The sequence below is a fragment of the Vigna radiata genome, unplaced genomic scaffold, assembly GCF_000741045.1.
Source record: "Vigna radiata var. radiata cultivar VC1973A unplaced genomic scaffold, Vradiata_ver6 scaffold_161, whole genome shotgun sequence".
NCBI classification, from domain to species: Eukaryota; Viridiplantae; Streptophyta; class Magnoliopsida; order Fabales; family Fabaceae; genus Vigna; species Vigna radiata.
In genome coordinates this window covers 220,756-237,861 of record NW_014542362.1, presented here as the reverse complement: position 1 = coordinate 237,861, position 17,106 = coordinate 220,756, and the positions used below count along the sequence as shown (strand labels likewise).

General features: G+C 30.4%; 1 protein-coding gene across 1 annotated transcript; it reads left to right on the top strand.

Annotated features, from left to right (window-relative positions):
• The first annotated feature begins 15,281 nt into the window (after positions 1-15,281).
• LOC106779793 (probable WRKY transcription factor 65) lies at positions 15,282-17,106 on the top strand. The gene is made up of 3 exons (XM_014667987.2): positions 15,282-15,624; positions 15,937-16,083; positions 16,242-17,106. Exons 1-3 carry the CDS (start codon positions 15,485-15,487, stop codon positions 16,735-16,737), a joined length of 783 nt encoding a protein of 260 aa, XP_014523473.1. The 5' UTR covers positions 15,282-15,484; the 3' UTR covers positions 16,738-17,106.

Sequence of the window (17,106 nt, the reverse complement as noted above, 5' to 3'; positions counted from 1 at the left end):
TATGTGCTGGACATAACTGTGTTAGACCCATCCAAGTGCAGCAGCACATCCACACCCTGTGGTGGGGAATGAATGAAGTTTCAGCAATGAGAAAAAGAACAGTAGTTCCATAAGAATCATTGGGATGGCTTTGACCAGTGAATCATTCGCTACAAGTTATTTGATTGATATTTTAAAACTTTTTTTAACAACTTTTTTTTTAATTTATCACTATTTTATTGGTTTATATGTTTAAAATATTAATTACTAACTGTTGGGTTCATTTATTTAAAATGATTAATTAGAAACTGTTATAAGTGATTGTAAAAAAATTATTAAAAAATAATTTTTTTTTTAATAAGAATGGTAAAATTCAAGGAGAAATGGATTAGTTGGATCAATGAATGAATGACCAAATATAAACAACAAAATTGTGGTCCATAAAGTTGGGCCAACCCGAATTTTACACCTCAGTGTGGGTAAAACAACTTATTTTGCTACACTTAATATTTATTACTAGTTAAAGGATTTCTGTTGTAGGTTATGTGTCTTCCTTCTTTTAAGATGAATTTTGGTTTCTTTTATACTTTATTATAACACATGTTATGAGTTAAATTGTAATTTTTAATTGTTTTTAATTCTTTATCAGTAATTTTAGTCTTTGTATTTTTTTTCTTATGATTATAGTCTTCATATTTTAGAATATTCATGATTATTTTCAGTTCTATATATTTTAGGAATTTTTATTCTTAACTTTTTTTATTTTCAGTAATTCTTGAAAAGCCATAAATAATTTGATAAGAAATCCCCTGAAACCACTGGAAGCAAAAGGATAAAACAGGGATATTTAAGTAAAAATGCATTCATTCTCCACAAATCCCTTCACATCAAGTAAGATTGAATGAGAGAGCAATCCCTTTTCTTCCCAAATTGTTACATATGACTACAAACAATCAGCTCAAATTTGTCTTCTCTTTTCTCTCTTAACAATAAATGAGTGAATGTGCTTAAATCTCCTTCCAAACATTATTAACCTATAGATTATGAAATTTTTTTAAACATTTTATAATTACTTGATGATATAAACTCTCTATTTTTGTTGTTAAGTAAAATCTTTTTGTTATTGGTTGTAGGAGGAAATAAAGATGAGATTCTTTGAATAACTTGAGTAGGTAAAATTTTGTTAAGAAGTTGTGTATTTCAACTTCTATGTTGACCGATGAGATTTATAAAATACTAGTTTATCATATATTTTTTTAATAGAATGCACAAAATAAATAAATTTAACTATTTCTTTTTTATTTGTCCATTTATCTCATGTAATACATTAATTAGTGTATCTTTTTTAATGTTCCAAAGACTTTATTTTGTTTCTTTTGACAAGTAAATCATGGTCATTCAAATCACTTATTATATTTAGTTTCATAAGACGAGTTGAATTCATATTTTCCATATTTATCATGATAATAACCTCATTAGTCTTTGGTATGATCATAACAACTATTCCTTTTTTAGTTCATCATTATAACACCGTTTCTTCTATCTTTTTTAAATCTCTTATCCCTTTTCTCTTTAATTTTCCTTTTTCGTATTTCATCTCTTTTAAAATCTAATCATATATACCTCGATGAGAAGTTAAGGATAAATTATAACTGATCAATTTTTTAAATAAAGAAAATTCATGCTTACTCTAAGAATTCTTATTCTCCTTTTTTTTTCATATAATTTTGTTATCAATTTTAGTGAAGCCAGTTGATAAAAGATATTCATTTCAAATTTTGAAATTTAGTTTTATTTACATACTTTATTTTAAGTTTCTAAAATAAGTTTTGTATTTGACTTAGAATTTTATTTGGAATAAGGAATTGGAAGTTTGTTTGTTTGTTTTTTTTTTTTGTATAGAACTTTAGGATAAATTATTTGTAAGTAAAGGTGGTCATAGTATCTTGAGTTTTATGCAGGGTTGTTATTTGAACATTTTTTTTAACATTTGAGTTTAAGACCAGATTTATGTAGTTTGAGTGAATGAAAGTTATTATGGTGGATTTACATTTCAAACGAATTCAAGTTGTGCTTGCTTGAGTTAAAAAAATTTATGTTAGTTGTTGAGTTTGATATGAATAGAAATATTTATAATGAATTTGAATGTCAAGGTTGAATTGAATTGACTTAAGTTAAGTATAATGTTTGAGAAAATTATAAATTATATTGATAATTTTGGAATGTTTGAAAGTTATATTTGATAAGGTGACTCTGAATAAAACATTTGAGAATTTATTTACTCTACTACATTAGTATGGTTCTATGATGTTGAATTGAATTGACTTAAGTTAAGTATAATGTTTGAGAAAATTATAAATTATATTGATAATTTTGGAATGTTTGAAAGTTATATTTGATAAGGTGACTCTGAATAAAACATTTGAGAATTTATTTACTCTACTACATTAGTATGGTTCTATGATGTTTTCACTCAAATGAAAATAGAATAGAGATCAAAACCTTACTTTGAAACCTATTTTGGTTAAAATGAAAGTTTCTTGCTGTATTTTGGCTAAAGTGAGTTTCTTGCCCTATTAAGTATTGATAGCTATATTTTAATAGAGATTATTTTGTTTCACTAACTTGTGTAAATGTTACATGAATAGTAACAAACTTATATCGATCCATTATTATTAAGTTTGCATATAAAGTATTGATTCGGATTACACATAGTGGAATATACTAAATATGAGTAGTCAGTATTTTGTTTAGGGTTAAATATGTTTTCAGTCTCTATACTTTGGAATGATTTTGGTTTTAGTCCCTCTTTCAAATTATAGTACAATTTAGTCCTTCAACTTTAGAAAATTCTGGTTTTAGTCCTTTTTATCAATTTTTTTTAACTTTATTTGTTGTTTCAAACACGTTTCTCAGTTAATATTGAAGCAAAAATGTGTCAAACAGTATAAACAATCCAAATGCTACAATGAAACGTGCTTGAAACAAAAAATAAAGTTAAAAAAATTTGGTAAAAAGGACTAAAACCAGAGTTTTCTAAGGTTGAAGGACTAAATTGTACCATAGTTTGAAAGAGAGATTAAAACCAAAATCGCCCCAGAGTATAGGGACTAAAAACATATTTAACCCTTTTGTTTATTGAATATCTTTAATGCGTAAATTCTAAATAATCTTTAATGATTTTGATATATTGGTGTTTTGATGGAATTAATTATTTTTAATATTTTAATCATAATACTTCTTCTTTACTATTAAAAATGTATTCTAATAACTTACTTTCACATGTGTTAATTTTAAATATATACACTTAAATGGCTTTATCTCTACTCAATGTGAGACTTTCAACACACCCTATACGCCGAGCTATATAAATCTCGAGCGTGGAATTAGACTTTTTAATGGGTGGTCTGATAGCGGGTGGAACAACATGCCCAACGACAACAAAAATCACTAGGATAGGCTCCAATCATGGCTCTGATACCATGTTAGAAGTGGAGTTTAAGCCTAACTCAATCTCACAAAACCAGTTTGTAGGTGAGGTTTGCACTCACTTATATACACTTAAATGGCCTTATCTCTAGTCAATGTAAGACTTCCAACATATTATGAAAGGCTATATAATGTTATTTGTGAGATTGTTACAATCACTTTATATGGAAACTCTCCATTTTTTTCAATTTATTTTAAAATTGTCCACAATGTTATGAAAGTCGTCATTAAGTATATATGATATCTTAAATGACTGATTATACCAAGATAAGTCTTTCAATATTTTGGTAAAGGACAATAGACAATATATAAACTCTTGTACAATATTTTTGCTTAAAAATACAAAAAACTTAACTATTAATATTTAGTTGTGAATTAACTCACTTGATTTACGTTCTAAGATAATTGATATTATATACAATAATGCATAAAATGAAGATTTTTTTCAGCTAAATTCTGGTAAGAAATGGTGACTAAAGATCACTCTTTCACGTGTTTATTTTAATTTATTGATAATAATCTTTTAATATAAAATTTAAATAAAAATTAAAATATCTTTATTGATAAAAAGTAGTAGAGTAAAAGTTTTAGTTTATTTGTTAAACAATTTTTTAATTAATATAAAATTATAGTTCATATGATTTATTTATTTATTTCTGTTCAATTTCAATCATCTAATCAAGTAAAAAAGTTATAACTTTTATGTATTATTCCTTAGTAATATATTTTTTACTCTTTATATTACTGTTAATTATATCCTTCCTTTTTCTTTCTTATTTCTTTCGTTTTTTCGATCTAAAGCACTAGCCCCACATGTTTACACAAATAGAGTCACTAACTATACCAAAATTAGTATTACTTATAGAATTGAATATGAAAATAAGTGTGTAACAGATTTCCTAGTGCAACATGCACTAAATAGAAAAAATTGATTAAAACATTACCCAATAAAGTATAAAATAATAAGAACATAATTTATTAGAATGTATTTTTTTTTGAAAAAAAAAAGCTCATATAAATTAGTTTAAGTTTAAAATATAAATTATTGAGAATTTTTTATAATTCATTGGTATTATCCTCTTAGAAACTATTTTATAAATTATTTTAATAATAAGAAATTGAATTTAATATATATTTTGTAACATCCCAAAAATATAATATAAACTATATAAATAGAATAATCACATATAATAATATGATAGATTAGTTATCAGTAAAGTATTAAAGTATTTAACCTTAGAGTTATCCTAAAATAACTATAAAATTAAAACTTTACACAAGACCTATTTTAGTTTGAAACTATGTACAAGATCGAATGGTCTGTACTAAACTGGTGGATCTTCTTTTTCTAGAACTTGTTCCAGCGAGACCTCTTCTTCCCCTGCTCACATTCACGGGATGATCATTGCAAAGGATAAACCGAACGGTTGAACATGGCAAAACAGAAAAGAAGGATAAGCTAGTGTAATACAATTCAGACAAACATATAATACAATCATACACATACAAATATCATCTAAGCATGTTATGACTAACCACTTTACTTTGACCGTCCGAATAAGTATGAATATGTAGTTGTTGGTAGTTCATGCACTCGTATGTAACCTGGAAACCCCATCAGTTCCCTTACGAGGTTAGCCATTAACCTGCCTTTTGGTCAAGGTAAAACCCCTAGAGTAGGGCCTCCTGCTATTCTCACAACATGCCTCACCATTCTCTACTTGAGAATCGGTGACCATTAGAATGTCAGGATGAACACCAATAATGAGCTTTCCATATTCATACTCTTACCACTTTAACAACCAAACACTGAGACATTCCTCCTTAGAATTCTCTCTCATATCCACACTTAGGAATCTCACACCATACCACAATCTCAATATTATATCTCATGCATAATACATTTAAGCCATTGAAATAAACACTCAACTTACAACATAAATTACAATTCTTCTACAGACTGAATGCTTTATGATAAGATCAAATCGAACATACTGCCACTCATGAATATGACCGAACGGTTATATTTTGAAGAGTAAGACTCTAATATGAGTCAAATACAATTTGAGAGTCAAACACTAGGTCAACCGAACACTTAGGGCTTAGGCCGAATACTAAAAACTTAGGCAGAACCCATATAAATTAGAACGAACATTTAGTGCGAGATTGAACAGTCTTTCACTATTTAAGAACAGGGTCGAACGACCCATACTAGATAAAGTTGGGGAAATGGTCAAACACTATAACATATTCAAATTCTATAGTACAACCGAGAGCCAATGTTAGACCGAACACCCTAACGAAACCGAATTCAAATGTAGACTGGATCATATTAGAAGACCGAGCCCCAATAAAAGGCCGAGCTCTAGTGCAAGACCAAACGGTATGATAGTATGACCGAACAGTACACTAGAATGAGTACTAAAACATAACTGAATGGTCATTAACAAGTAAGGCCCATAAAAGACCGAACATAGTTAAGACCGAATCACCAAATATAAATTGAGTACAATTGTAGGGTTGAGAACTTAGACTATACTGGATACTTTATCTAGGTCGAATGTTAGATGAAAACCGAAAATTATAACTAGACCGATCGGTCATTAACTGAAACTCTATAAGAGCAGAACTTAGTTAAGACCAAACACAGAAGAAGACCGAGCGGTCAACAAAGAACCCTCAGCGAAACTGCATAATTCTGCATATTAACTACAGAATTATGTTCAGATACAAGTTTATCAATTCCAGTCATTCTTCCCAACTTCTAATACTTCAAACTTGTATCATACAATTTACCCATATTCTTCATACAAACCACACTCATACCTTCCCCAATTTCACCATCACAGTTCCTCACAATCCACTCGGCCACTGACCCATAATTATGCAGAAACATATTCATCATAATCGCAGCACTTAATTATCCATACCAATATCATAAAACATATAATCATTCAATTATACATACATGCAGAATCATCAAACAACATTTCATACATCATACATGAATTAGTTAAATTAATTAGCTTCCCTTACCTCTTTGACCAAACAGAACAACTCTTATCTTTTCCAAAAATTGCTTTCACCTAGAAAATTCTAGGAACACTTATATTTCACTGATTGGTGAAAAAATACCACGCAACGGACCAAAATGAAGTTAGAAAGGAGAAGATAAAGTTGAAGAACACATGCAATCAGCAGGGTTATCTTGCATGTGACAAAATTTTCCAGATTTTCACAAAAACTCAAGAAACGAAACTTACCCGTTCAAAACACAAGTTTGATCGGTGAAAGAAGGAGTTCTTGAAACCAGGATGACTTAGGCACAATCTGATTGTAGATCAGATGGAGTGAAATGAGAGATTTTTAGAGAGAAGGAGGAGAAATGAAAGGCTCAGAAGTTTGGAAAGAAGAAATGCTTACAGAAAATGGAACAAAATTTTGAAACTTTCGTTTATATATTGTCCTAAAAACTGAACGGTCCACTCACTGGCATATACCTATCATTTTCATTTCTCTGAATTTTTTGGTCTTTACATATTTTATTAGGGATAAGTTATTATAAGTAAAAGAGAAAAAAATAGTTTACTATTTAAATTTTATTTTTTTTATGATCAGTGAGACACCTTAATTTTATATGTCCAATGTTAATTTTTAAAAGAAAAATATTTTTAATGATTTTTTTTTATAATTTTTTTACAACACTTATGTAATAGTTTGTAATTGATCTAATAAATTTTAAATATACCAATAAAATAGTGACTGTGAAAAATTATTATAAAAAAATTATTAATATACCGGAATCCTTCTTAAAATTTGGTATCTTGTAAAACAATATGTTAAACCTTATTTCCATTTAAAAAAAATAATAATGAATTCTTTAAATTATCGTTTAAAATACCCTCTTATATTATATTTGGATTAAACTATTAACAAAGAATGAATATAAACAGTTGATTTATTTAAAATCTCAATTATTTTTTTTTTTAATATTTGTCATATATGAAAATATACTAAATTTATAATTAGAAAAAAGACTTTAATTACTTTCATTTCTCGAAACTAATGTTATTATTTCATTTGAATATAATGACAAAACGACCTACGAGTAAAGAATAAAACGAAGTCATGAATCATTGATATTATAAATTTAAAGATGAATTAAAGCGAAGTTAAATTTTAATTCTCTAATTACAAAAAATGTCACAATTTAAAAAATAATTAGAATAAGAATTAGTCACTCCCAGTGTATATTATAATAGTTGTAAATGGAGAAGGAATACATTTAACATAGACCTTTTGAATTATAATTTTTTATTTTTTGAAGTTTGGTTGACATGGCATGGTTGGTTGTGAGGTTGGATTTGAGAAACAAAAAGTAATATATCCACATTATGGTGTGTGGTTGAAAAACTTAAAAGAAAGTAATTAAAAATATGATGAGAAAATCTTAAAATTAAATGCGATTTGCAGGTTACACGGATCCTATTTCTACAGAGCATGTGACTTACATTCCACTGGTTTATGACCACATCACTGCACATTGGGATCATCAAATTGCCATTATTCTTTATAAACTTATTCATTTCTTTTTCTTATTTTAATTCCACTTTTAAATGGTTTAATTCTTAAATTATAATACATCATCAAATAATAAATAATAAACTATATAAGTAAAAATCAATTTAAATGTATACTATTATCTGAATTTAACACCTAAGCTTATTTAACTTTTTTCCATTAACCATTAATGCATGTCAATTTAAAGTAAAATAAGAGACATTATGTAATTGATATATTTATAATGATTTGACAAATATAAAAATATTAAGTTGAACATCTTTTTATTAATAAATGTAAAAAGCAACACATATACTTGAATTTATAAAGCTACATCTCATGCGTATTCATGTTTTTTTATCAAAGGAACTAGACGACTTTCAAAAAATTGTATTAAATTTGAATATTTGTATTTGACACTTTCTATATATATATATATTTCTATATATATATATATATATATATATATATATATATTTGACTCTATTCTCAATTTATTAAATGGCAACAAAATTCTAATCTCAATTTGCAATCCACATGCAAAAAGATATTTATCACGATAAATTTTCGTTCTCAAACTGGGAGTAAGAACCGCTGTCAATATTTTTCCACTTCGTATCTTTATCTGTATATATGATTTAGATTATCAATAAAACGATAACCACATCACATAAAATAAATATTTAAATTGATCTATTCCATTTCTAAAACTACAAAATTAACTCAAACCAAAATAGAAGTTACTTATATAATTGAAAATATCACTTATACAAATTTTTTAAATTAAAAATTAATTCCCTTTTGTTCATTAAAAAGAAAATGTGAAAATATAATGATGTTTAACATGATATTATTTGAAGATATCATTCTAAACAGAATATGTTAACTAAGTGAAATCCCTTTAGAACTTGAACAACACCATAGAAAAATTAAATCAATGTAAACTGCAATTAAAAAAATAGTTTTCTAATAAAACTAGGATTTGTTGAAACGGATGAAATCAAAACTCGAAAATCTTTTTGATCACTTCAAACACCTAGGTGTAAAAGTCAAAAACTCAAAATTCGCACATCCCACTGATTCTCAAATCATACATGCACCCCTTAAAGAAAAAGAAAAAAAAAGAGTAGAAAATAAAGAAAGGAGGAAGAAAATAAATCTCTATAGGCAAAACAATTCAAGATTTGATGTTTTGTACTTAGCTATAACTGGATGAAGGAAAATCATAAATGGAAAAGGAATCGGGATTTGTTTTCTTTAGAGCTGTAAATGAGGAAATTGAAGAGTTCAAGGAAAATGTTAAAGAAAAAATTAATTATCTTATGTATTTTAATAAGAGTTAAATTTGTTTGTAGGTTCATGAATCAACGCTCAATTATAATATTTTTTTAATTTTAATAAATTTTAGTTTCTAAATTTTAAAAATAAATAGATATAATTATTTTGATCTAGCAGCATTATATTTTTTTTTAAATGATGCTTCAAGCTAACATTTAAATTGGAATGTGTCAAATGTAAATATCTAAAACACTAACTTAAAATGTCATCTTATACGTCCAAAAACTTTATCATAATTGAGTTAAAAACGTCGTATTTATTCATTTTTAAAGTCTAAAAATTAAAATGTATTATAATTTGAAAAAATAAAATTAATTGTGTATTAAAGTTAAAATATTAAAGCAATTCACCCATTTTCCTCCCCCTCTTGGTTGAGATATATTGATCCTACATTTTTAACAATTGATATTGAAGTTAGTTAATCCAATATTAATAAGTTAAAAAGATTCTGTCATGACAAATATATCTTAAACATTTGTTGAAGAAGTATCCATAAACAGATCACCCATGTTTGCTAGAGAGAATTAATAAGAACGAAAATCTTTTTAGAATCAGTAGACAAAGATGTATGAAAGGTTATTGTAAATAGACCTTTTTAATCCATAAAGACTGAAAATGGTAAGACCATGCCTAAAGAATTTTCACAATGGACTCCTATTGAAAACAAGAGAGCACATTATGATATAAGAGCCAAAAATATTATATCTTCTACTTTAACCCCTAATGAATTCTATAAGCTAAAGAAGTGTTAGATGTTCTTAAAGTCACACACGAAGGGACAAATGAGGAAAACAAATCAAGAAAGAACACCATGATTCAAGAATATGAAATACTTAGAATGAAGAAAACATATATGATATTTAGAAATGATTTACTCATATAGTCAATCATCTATTTACTCTTAGAAAAACCTTGATAAAGAGGAACTGGATATCAAGATTTTGAAGAGCTTAAACAGAATATGGTAGCCTAAAGTCATTGCAATATCAGAATCTAAAGATCTCACTGTAACGCCCCGGCAACTTACAGGGACTATTGACTGCCCCCACACATCACCACGAGACTTTCCAGTGTGCTTTGTCCTCACTCGCAAACTTTCCAAGAAAACTTCCCGGAAGGTCACCCATCCCAGAATTTCTCCAGGCTAAGCACGCTTAACCATGAAGTTCTTATGGGTTAGGCTTCCGAAAAGTAAATGCATTTTGGTGATATGGGTAGCCAAATCAATTCCTTTAAGCTATCCTTCAGCTGTATAGTCCCACACCTATACAGTCTCCAGTCCCTCTCATTCCGGTGTATGTTCGATTCGTCCATGTGTCCCTTCCACTGAAAGCCTGCCAGTGTGCCCCCTACACCATGTCTCTTGCACCGGCGATCACTCCCCGCCCTCGTTAGTGCCCGGGTGTCACACTCACCACAAAGAACATGGCTACCTTGTTTGGAAAAATTGAGAAAGCACAAGCTAGAGCTAGAGAGATTCAAAGAAAAGGAAGAAGGGGAGAAAAGGCACACCATAACATCAAAATCCGCTGCCAGAACTACTGTAAAATCTAGCTTTAGGAAAATTGATTCTAGAGATGATAAATTGTTGAAATTTCTAATAGTGAAGCTCTAAATCTAATACTAAAAAGGTTTTCTCAAAATTAAGTATAAAAATAAAATTAACAATGCTTATGTATGGAACAAAAGATCATTTAGAAAAAAAAAGACCAGTCTGTTGCCCTCACTTTCTTTGAGTGTGGAAAAATAGGACACATCAAGCGGGAGTGCCCTACACTCAAACTGAAGCATAAGCTGGAAGAGAAAAATGATGACAATGGACAAAAAAAAAAAGAAAAAGAAAGAAAGCATATATTTCATGGGAGGACAAAATTATGCTTGATGGTTGGATCTACATCATCTAAAAGCAGTGTGAGTAGTATTGAATTTGAAAGCGTAGAAAATAAGTATTATCAACTACTTGATGCATTTCAAGAATTACATAAGGAAGCATGGAAATTCCAGTACTCAAATAATAAGTACAAAAGTGAAAACAATTGGCTGAAAAATAGAATAAAGGTTTCAAGTAGTGAAAATCTAACTCTGAAATCAAAATTAAAATCTCTATATATTATCTTTAAAAACACCATGCATGAAAACAAGGAATATGCTCAAGATTGTGAAAATTGTTCAAAACAAATGGAAATAACCAAATACCTTATGAAAACCCTATCTAAGTTAACTCTAGGAAGTTCAAATCTTTATGCTCTTCTTGGTTCACAAAGGAGGGCATTGAATAGAGAAGGAATATGGTATGCAGGTAAGAATAATCGGTTAAAAACCAGAAATTTTATTGACATAAGAAAGTCTTCCTCAATTGTATGTTTTTACTGTAATCAACTAGGTCATGTATCAAATTCGTGCTATTACAAGAATTTTTTTGTTCCCAAAGGAAAGTTTAAATAGGTTCCCAAGGAACCATTGAAACTCCCTAATATGAAAGGACTCAAATTTAACTAGGTATCTGCCACTACTTTCTAATATGTGTTGCAGGATAGTCAAAGAGGAAAGAAGTCCGTGTGGTACCTAGATAATGGTTGCTCAAGGCACATGATTGAAGACGCAAGCAAATTCAGTCATATATAGTGGACATGTCACATATGGTGACAATAATAAAGGTAAAGTCCTATGCATTAGAAAAGTAAAAACGCCATTAGCTTTTGAAATTAGAAATGTGATGCTAGTGGAAAGCTTTAAACACAATTTGTTAAGTATCAACCACCTATGTGAAAAGGCTTAAAAGTTACCTTTGAAGCAAACCATTCTTTAATCTATTGTGCATCATCTGATGAGTTAGTTTTCATTGGTAAACACTATCAAAATATCTACATGGTTGACTTTGAAAACACATATTTTGATTCTATTTTATATTTGCTTGCTAAAAATAATGAACCATGATTATGACATAGGAGATTAGCTCACATTCACATGTCACTTACTTGGTTATTCCTTAGTCTCATAGCGTTCAAAAAAACAAGCATGTATAGCACCATCAACTACTAAAGTTGAGTACAATTCAACTAGTAATTGTTGTGCTCAATCAATATGAATAAAAGTTCAATTGGAAGACTATAACATCTAACTAAAAATCCTATTCTGCACACCAAAACTAAGCACATAGAAATAAGACATCTTTTCATAAGAAATCATGTAGCAAAAGAAGATTGTAAAATTGAATATGTGGATACAATTCATCAACTAAAAGACATTTTTACTAACTCACTACCTAAGGGTAGATTCTACGCCATTAGAAATAAATTAGACATCTTAGATGTTGAATGTGCATCCTAAAAGGTAGAAATAACATTGCTTTGTATATATTAATTGATTCTTTATCAATTAATGCCTGAACAATCTGTCAAAATATTTTGGAAAAATGTTTTCTATTTTAATATTAGACAACTCTTTTAATCAATTAATAGAAGCACTAAAATTCACTTATTCTTCTTTGTTTTAATGGATTGCATTATTCTCTTAATGAATTATATTCACATTTGTCTTACATTTTTTTTTTAAACTTTGAAAAAGATGTGAAGGAAAATAAACAAATTTTAAGTTCTATTAATATTTGTTCTGTCTTTATCTTTATTGGACAATTTAATATAATATACAGATTTTCAAGAAAGATAAAACCGATTCATCACTTTTTGGTTGTTTAGATATTTTAATCCTACATTTCTAACCGTTTTTAGCTTCTCAAATAGATTTATCCGACATATTATGGATGTGGTGAGATTTAATGTACTTTTGAGCATCAAACAAATTATAGATCAAGAAGTAAATTAAGGGGTTTGAAATAGGAAACTATGAAATAAAGAAATATCTTGTTCTTGAAAACTGGCGGTGATTTCACTACGTACCCTTTTGACGGGGCAAAATAATACAGTGTTGGTAAACAAAAAAAAAAGTTAGAAATTTCATTAACTTATGATTGGTGTATAAACAGCAAATAATAAACATCTATTAATTAGAGTCATAAACAGCCTTGATAAGAAGATTTAGATTCTTTGACAATCTTTCTTAAAATAAATATAAAAAAAAAAACGAAAATTTATAAGATATGAAGAGATGGTACTGTGATGGCAAATTATAGTTATTTAAGGTTGGGAATAATTCGCATCACTCATGCCGTAAGGAAAGGAAGTCAAAATTTGGGGAACAAGAAACCTATGAAATACGTTATTTTTTTTTCCAGCATCGATTCATTTGCAGATTGGTATAGTTATTATTTTTCTGACAAAATGTGGAAAAGAAAAATAGATTGTGCACAATATAAAATGTGGGTTGCTGGAGATAATAAATGATGAATAATATAAAAGAGTTGTTGCATTGCTTCACGCTTTTAGGCACATTAGAAAATTGATTTGTTTTTGGTGTTTGATATTTTTTATGACATATTGGCCAATAGCTACTTCCAACCCCTTTCCCATTGGAGAGCGACAGATCCAGCCATAAGTGACTCAGTCAAAACTAATGAGATCTCAATATTAAATGCTACGTCATGACAAAAATCAATATGTTACTTCAACTTTTCGATACCTACCCTTTCTCTACAATTTAGATCCAAATAAATGTTATTAAACAATTTCACCCTTCTTTTGCTTCTTTTTTTATAACAATAAACTATCGTCTTCAATATTTATCCTTAATAATGCTTGAATTTCATTGCACGAGTGACGTCATCTACATGCTTGAATGAGGTACATGTTTGCACTACTTCCCAGGATTCTGATGAGTTTGTTATGAGATATATATGTATATTTCATCTTCTGTCGTATGTTGATGGTGGATTTGCTTACCATGTTGCATTGAGTGTAAGGTGTCTTTTTTTTTTAGGTAAATGTGTTTACTTTGTTTGGGTTTGGGCCAAAGTTGTCGACCCAAAACAATAAACCACCCTCAAGTTAGCATGCTGAGTTGGAATTATTCATATTGTTTGGTCATTTTGGAATCTAATGTCTGAACATTTGTAACATTGTTTATAAGTGTCTCTTCAAAGTTCATACATACTTAGCACCTTTTCATCCTTATGATGGTCAAATATTTATTTACTCGAAATGTCTTTTCCTTCAAATGCTTGCCAATTTACTACTTTCTTGCATTACTTCCATAACGTTATATATAGCATCTTATATCTTTCGTAAGAATGTTAGATTCTACTTCCACCAAGTAGCTATTATTGTTGGGACTGTAATATAGTGCTCTTTTTTTCACAAATACATAATATAATATATTTAGTTATTATCACCTCTACCACGGAAAAGGTTCCCTTAGGTTTGGCTTAAGGGAGCTTAAAGTGAACAAAATTTCAAAGTATGTTATTTCATTGGAGAAGAAACCCACTGCTCTTCCTTCTGCCCCTTCGTCGTAGGCTTTTTATGTTTGGTGAAAAGTTTGGCACCTTTATTAATTCCCACATAGTTTAAGTAGAATTTTAATGCATGATAGTTATGATGTTCTATTCTGATTTAAATCTTTATACGTTTTCAAACATTGGAAATTGTAATAAAAGGGACTTGTTAAATTTATAAAAAAAAAAAAACAATATTTTGAATTCATCCAACGCATTTGGAGTACGGAAGCAGTTTTGATTTATTTTATAAAAGTTATATATTTGAAGCAGTAAAAGGGTTGAATTGTGATAGGCAATTAAAATTAGGAGTTAATAGTAGGCAGACTATATATGTAATAAAAAGTAGAGTAAGTAATTGTGGGGGAAAGGGTGGGCAGAAATGACAAAAAGAGGAGACTTAGTTACATTAATCTAATCAATGGGCTTATCCTTAAGGAAAATGGTGAGATAGAATAAGTACTAAAGAAAGAAAAGGTTGCTTTCAAATGACATATACATATTCATATAAATTGGTGTTGGTTCGGATATGATGAAGTATTTGCTCTCACGTCCTCTAATAAACAAAGACAAGGCCAGTCTGTCAACACAATATGCCATTTTTAAAGCCCATTTCTCCTTCTCTCTCACCTCCTTTTCTTTCTTAATTCTCTTCTTCTGCTAATCTACCACCTAACCCTTCTCCATCACCATCGCCAACTTCTACGTCGGATCTCCAACTTTCATCAAATGGATACTAAACTCACCAACATCAATGAACAAGAAGACTCTGATGGACCTCAAGAAAGCATTGCCCACTCCCCTCCTTCTTCTTCTCTCTTCAACATCGATGGCGTTCTCACCTCCCCCACTTCCTCATCAAAGAGAAGGTTACCACTCCTTACATCTTCCTTTCAAATTTAAATGTTACATCCAAGGGATAGTGCTCGGAATGAATTACCAATCATGTCACGAATTGTACGCTGCTCTCCAAAGTTTTACACTTTGTATTCGTATTCACGAACCTTCGATTTTCTTCTCTCTTTTTCAGTGTTAAAGCTACTTACCTAAAATACCACTCTGTCAAAATTCTTAATTTCCAGAATTTCCGTACGTGTGTATGGGTGTGGTTTTTCAAAAGAATGACTGTATATGTGAAAAGGGTGAGTGAAAAGAGGAATTGGCTTTGTTGAAACATGCAGGAGGGCAATACAGAAAAGGGTGGTGCAAATCCCGATCAAGGAGACAGAAGGGTGTAGGCTAAAAGGAGAGAGCAACACCCCGCCGTCGGATTCATGGGCATGGAGAAAGTACGGGCAGAAACCGATCAAGGGTTCGCCTTATCCAAGGTTAATTCCATTCCCAAAACGTTTGAGTGTTGTTATTCATGTTTGGTTATTATTGTGTACAGAATAACTGAAAACAAGAAACGGAAATAACTGGTGTAACTGTCTTGTTAGTTGGTGAATTTGATGAGTGAAATTAAGAAATTGTTTTGGTACAACAGGGGGTACTACAGGTGTAGCAGCTCCAAGGGCTGCCCGGCACGGAAACAAGTGGAAAGGAGCTGCGTGGACCCCACAATGTTGGTCGTCACTTACTCTTCCGACCACAACCATCCCTGGCCAGCTTCAAGAAACAACACCAGGCCCACAAAGAAGCCCGAGCCCGAACCCGTAACGGACCGGGTCGATCCGGAGCCGGAGCCGGAACCCGAGGAGAAGTTTTCAGAACTGGGCGGGGACGAATCCATGATCAGCACCGCGGATGAGATGGGGTGGCTGGGGGAGATGGAAACGACGACGTCCACTGTACTCGAAAGCCCGATTATTTCCGCAGGGTACCACGCTGACGTGGAGTCGGCGTTGCTGCCGATGAGGGAAGAGGACGAGCTGCTCTTTGCCGACCTCGGGGAGCTGCCGGAGTGCTCGGTCATGTTCCGGCAGGGGCTTCTGGCGGAGCGGCGGCGGTACACAGCGCCTTGGTGCGGGACCACAAGTTGAGGGCAGAAAAGTCAAAAGGAGAAAAGATAAAGAAAACAATAGGTGCCCGTTTGACACGTTGTTGGTGCGGCGGGCACGAGAAAAAGATACCAGCATTTTTTTTACTTGTATTTTTGAGATATTTTTATTTAAATTATTTTTTGTTATTAGAAGATAGTTTGTTGAGTAGAAAAGGAAAAGAAGAGATGAGTAGAGTGGGGAGAAACAGAATAAGAGGAAGTTTGGGGCAGTTAATGAGGGATGAGATGAGACAACGATGTGTGTGCGTGTCGGGAAGTGGTTGTAATTACCGTAACTTTGGCCGTCCGTTTCAAACATCTCGCACAATGTTTGAAAATATATATATAAAATACTATATTACTCACTGGA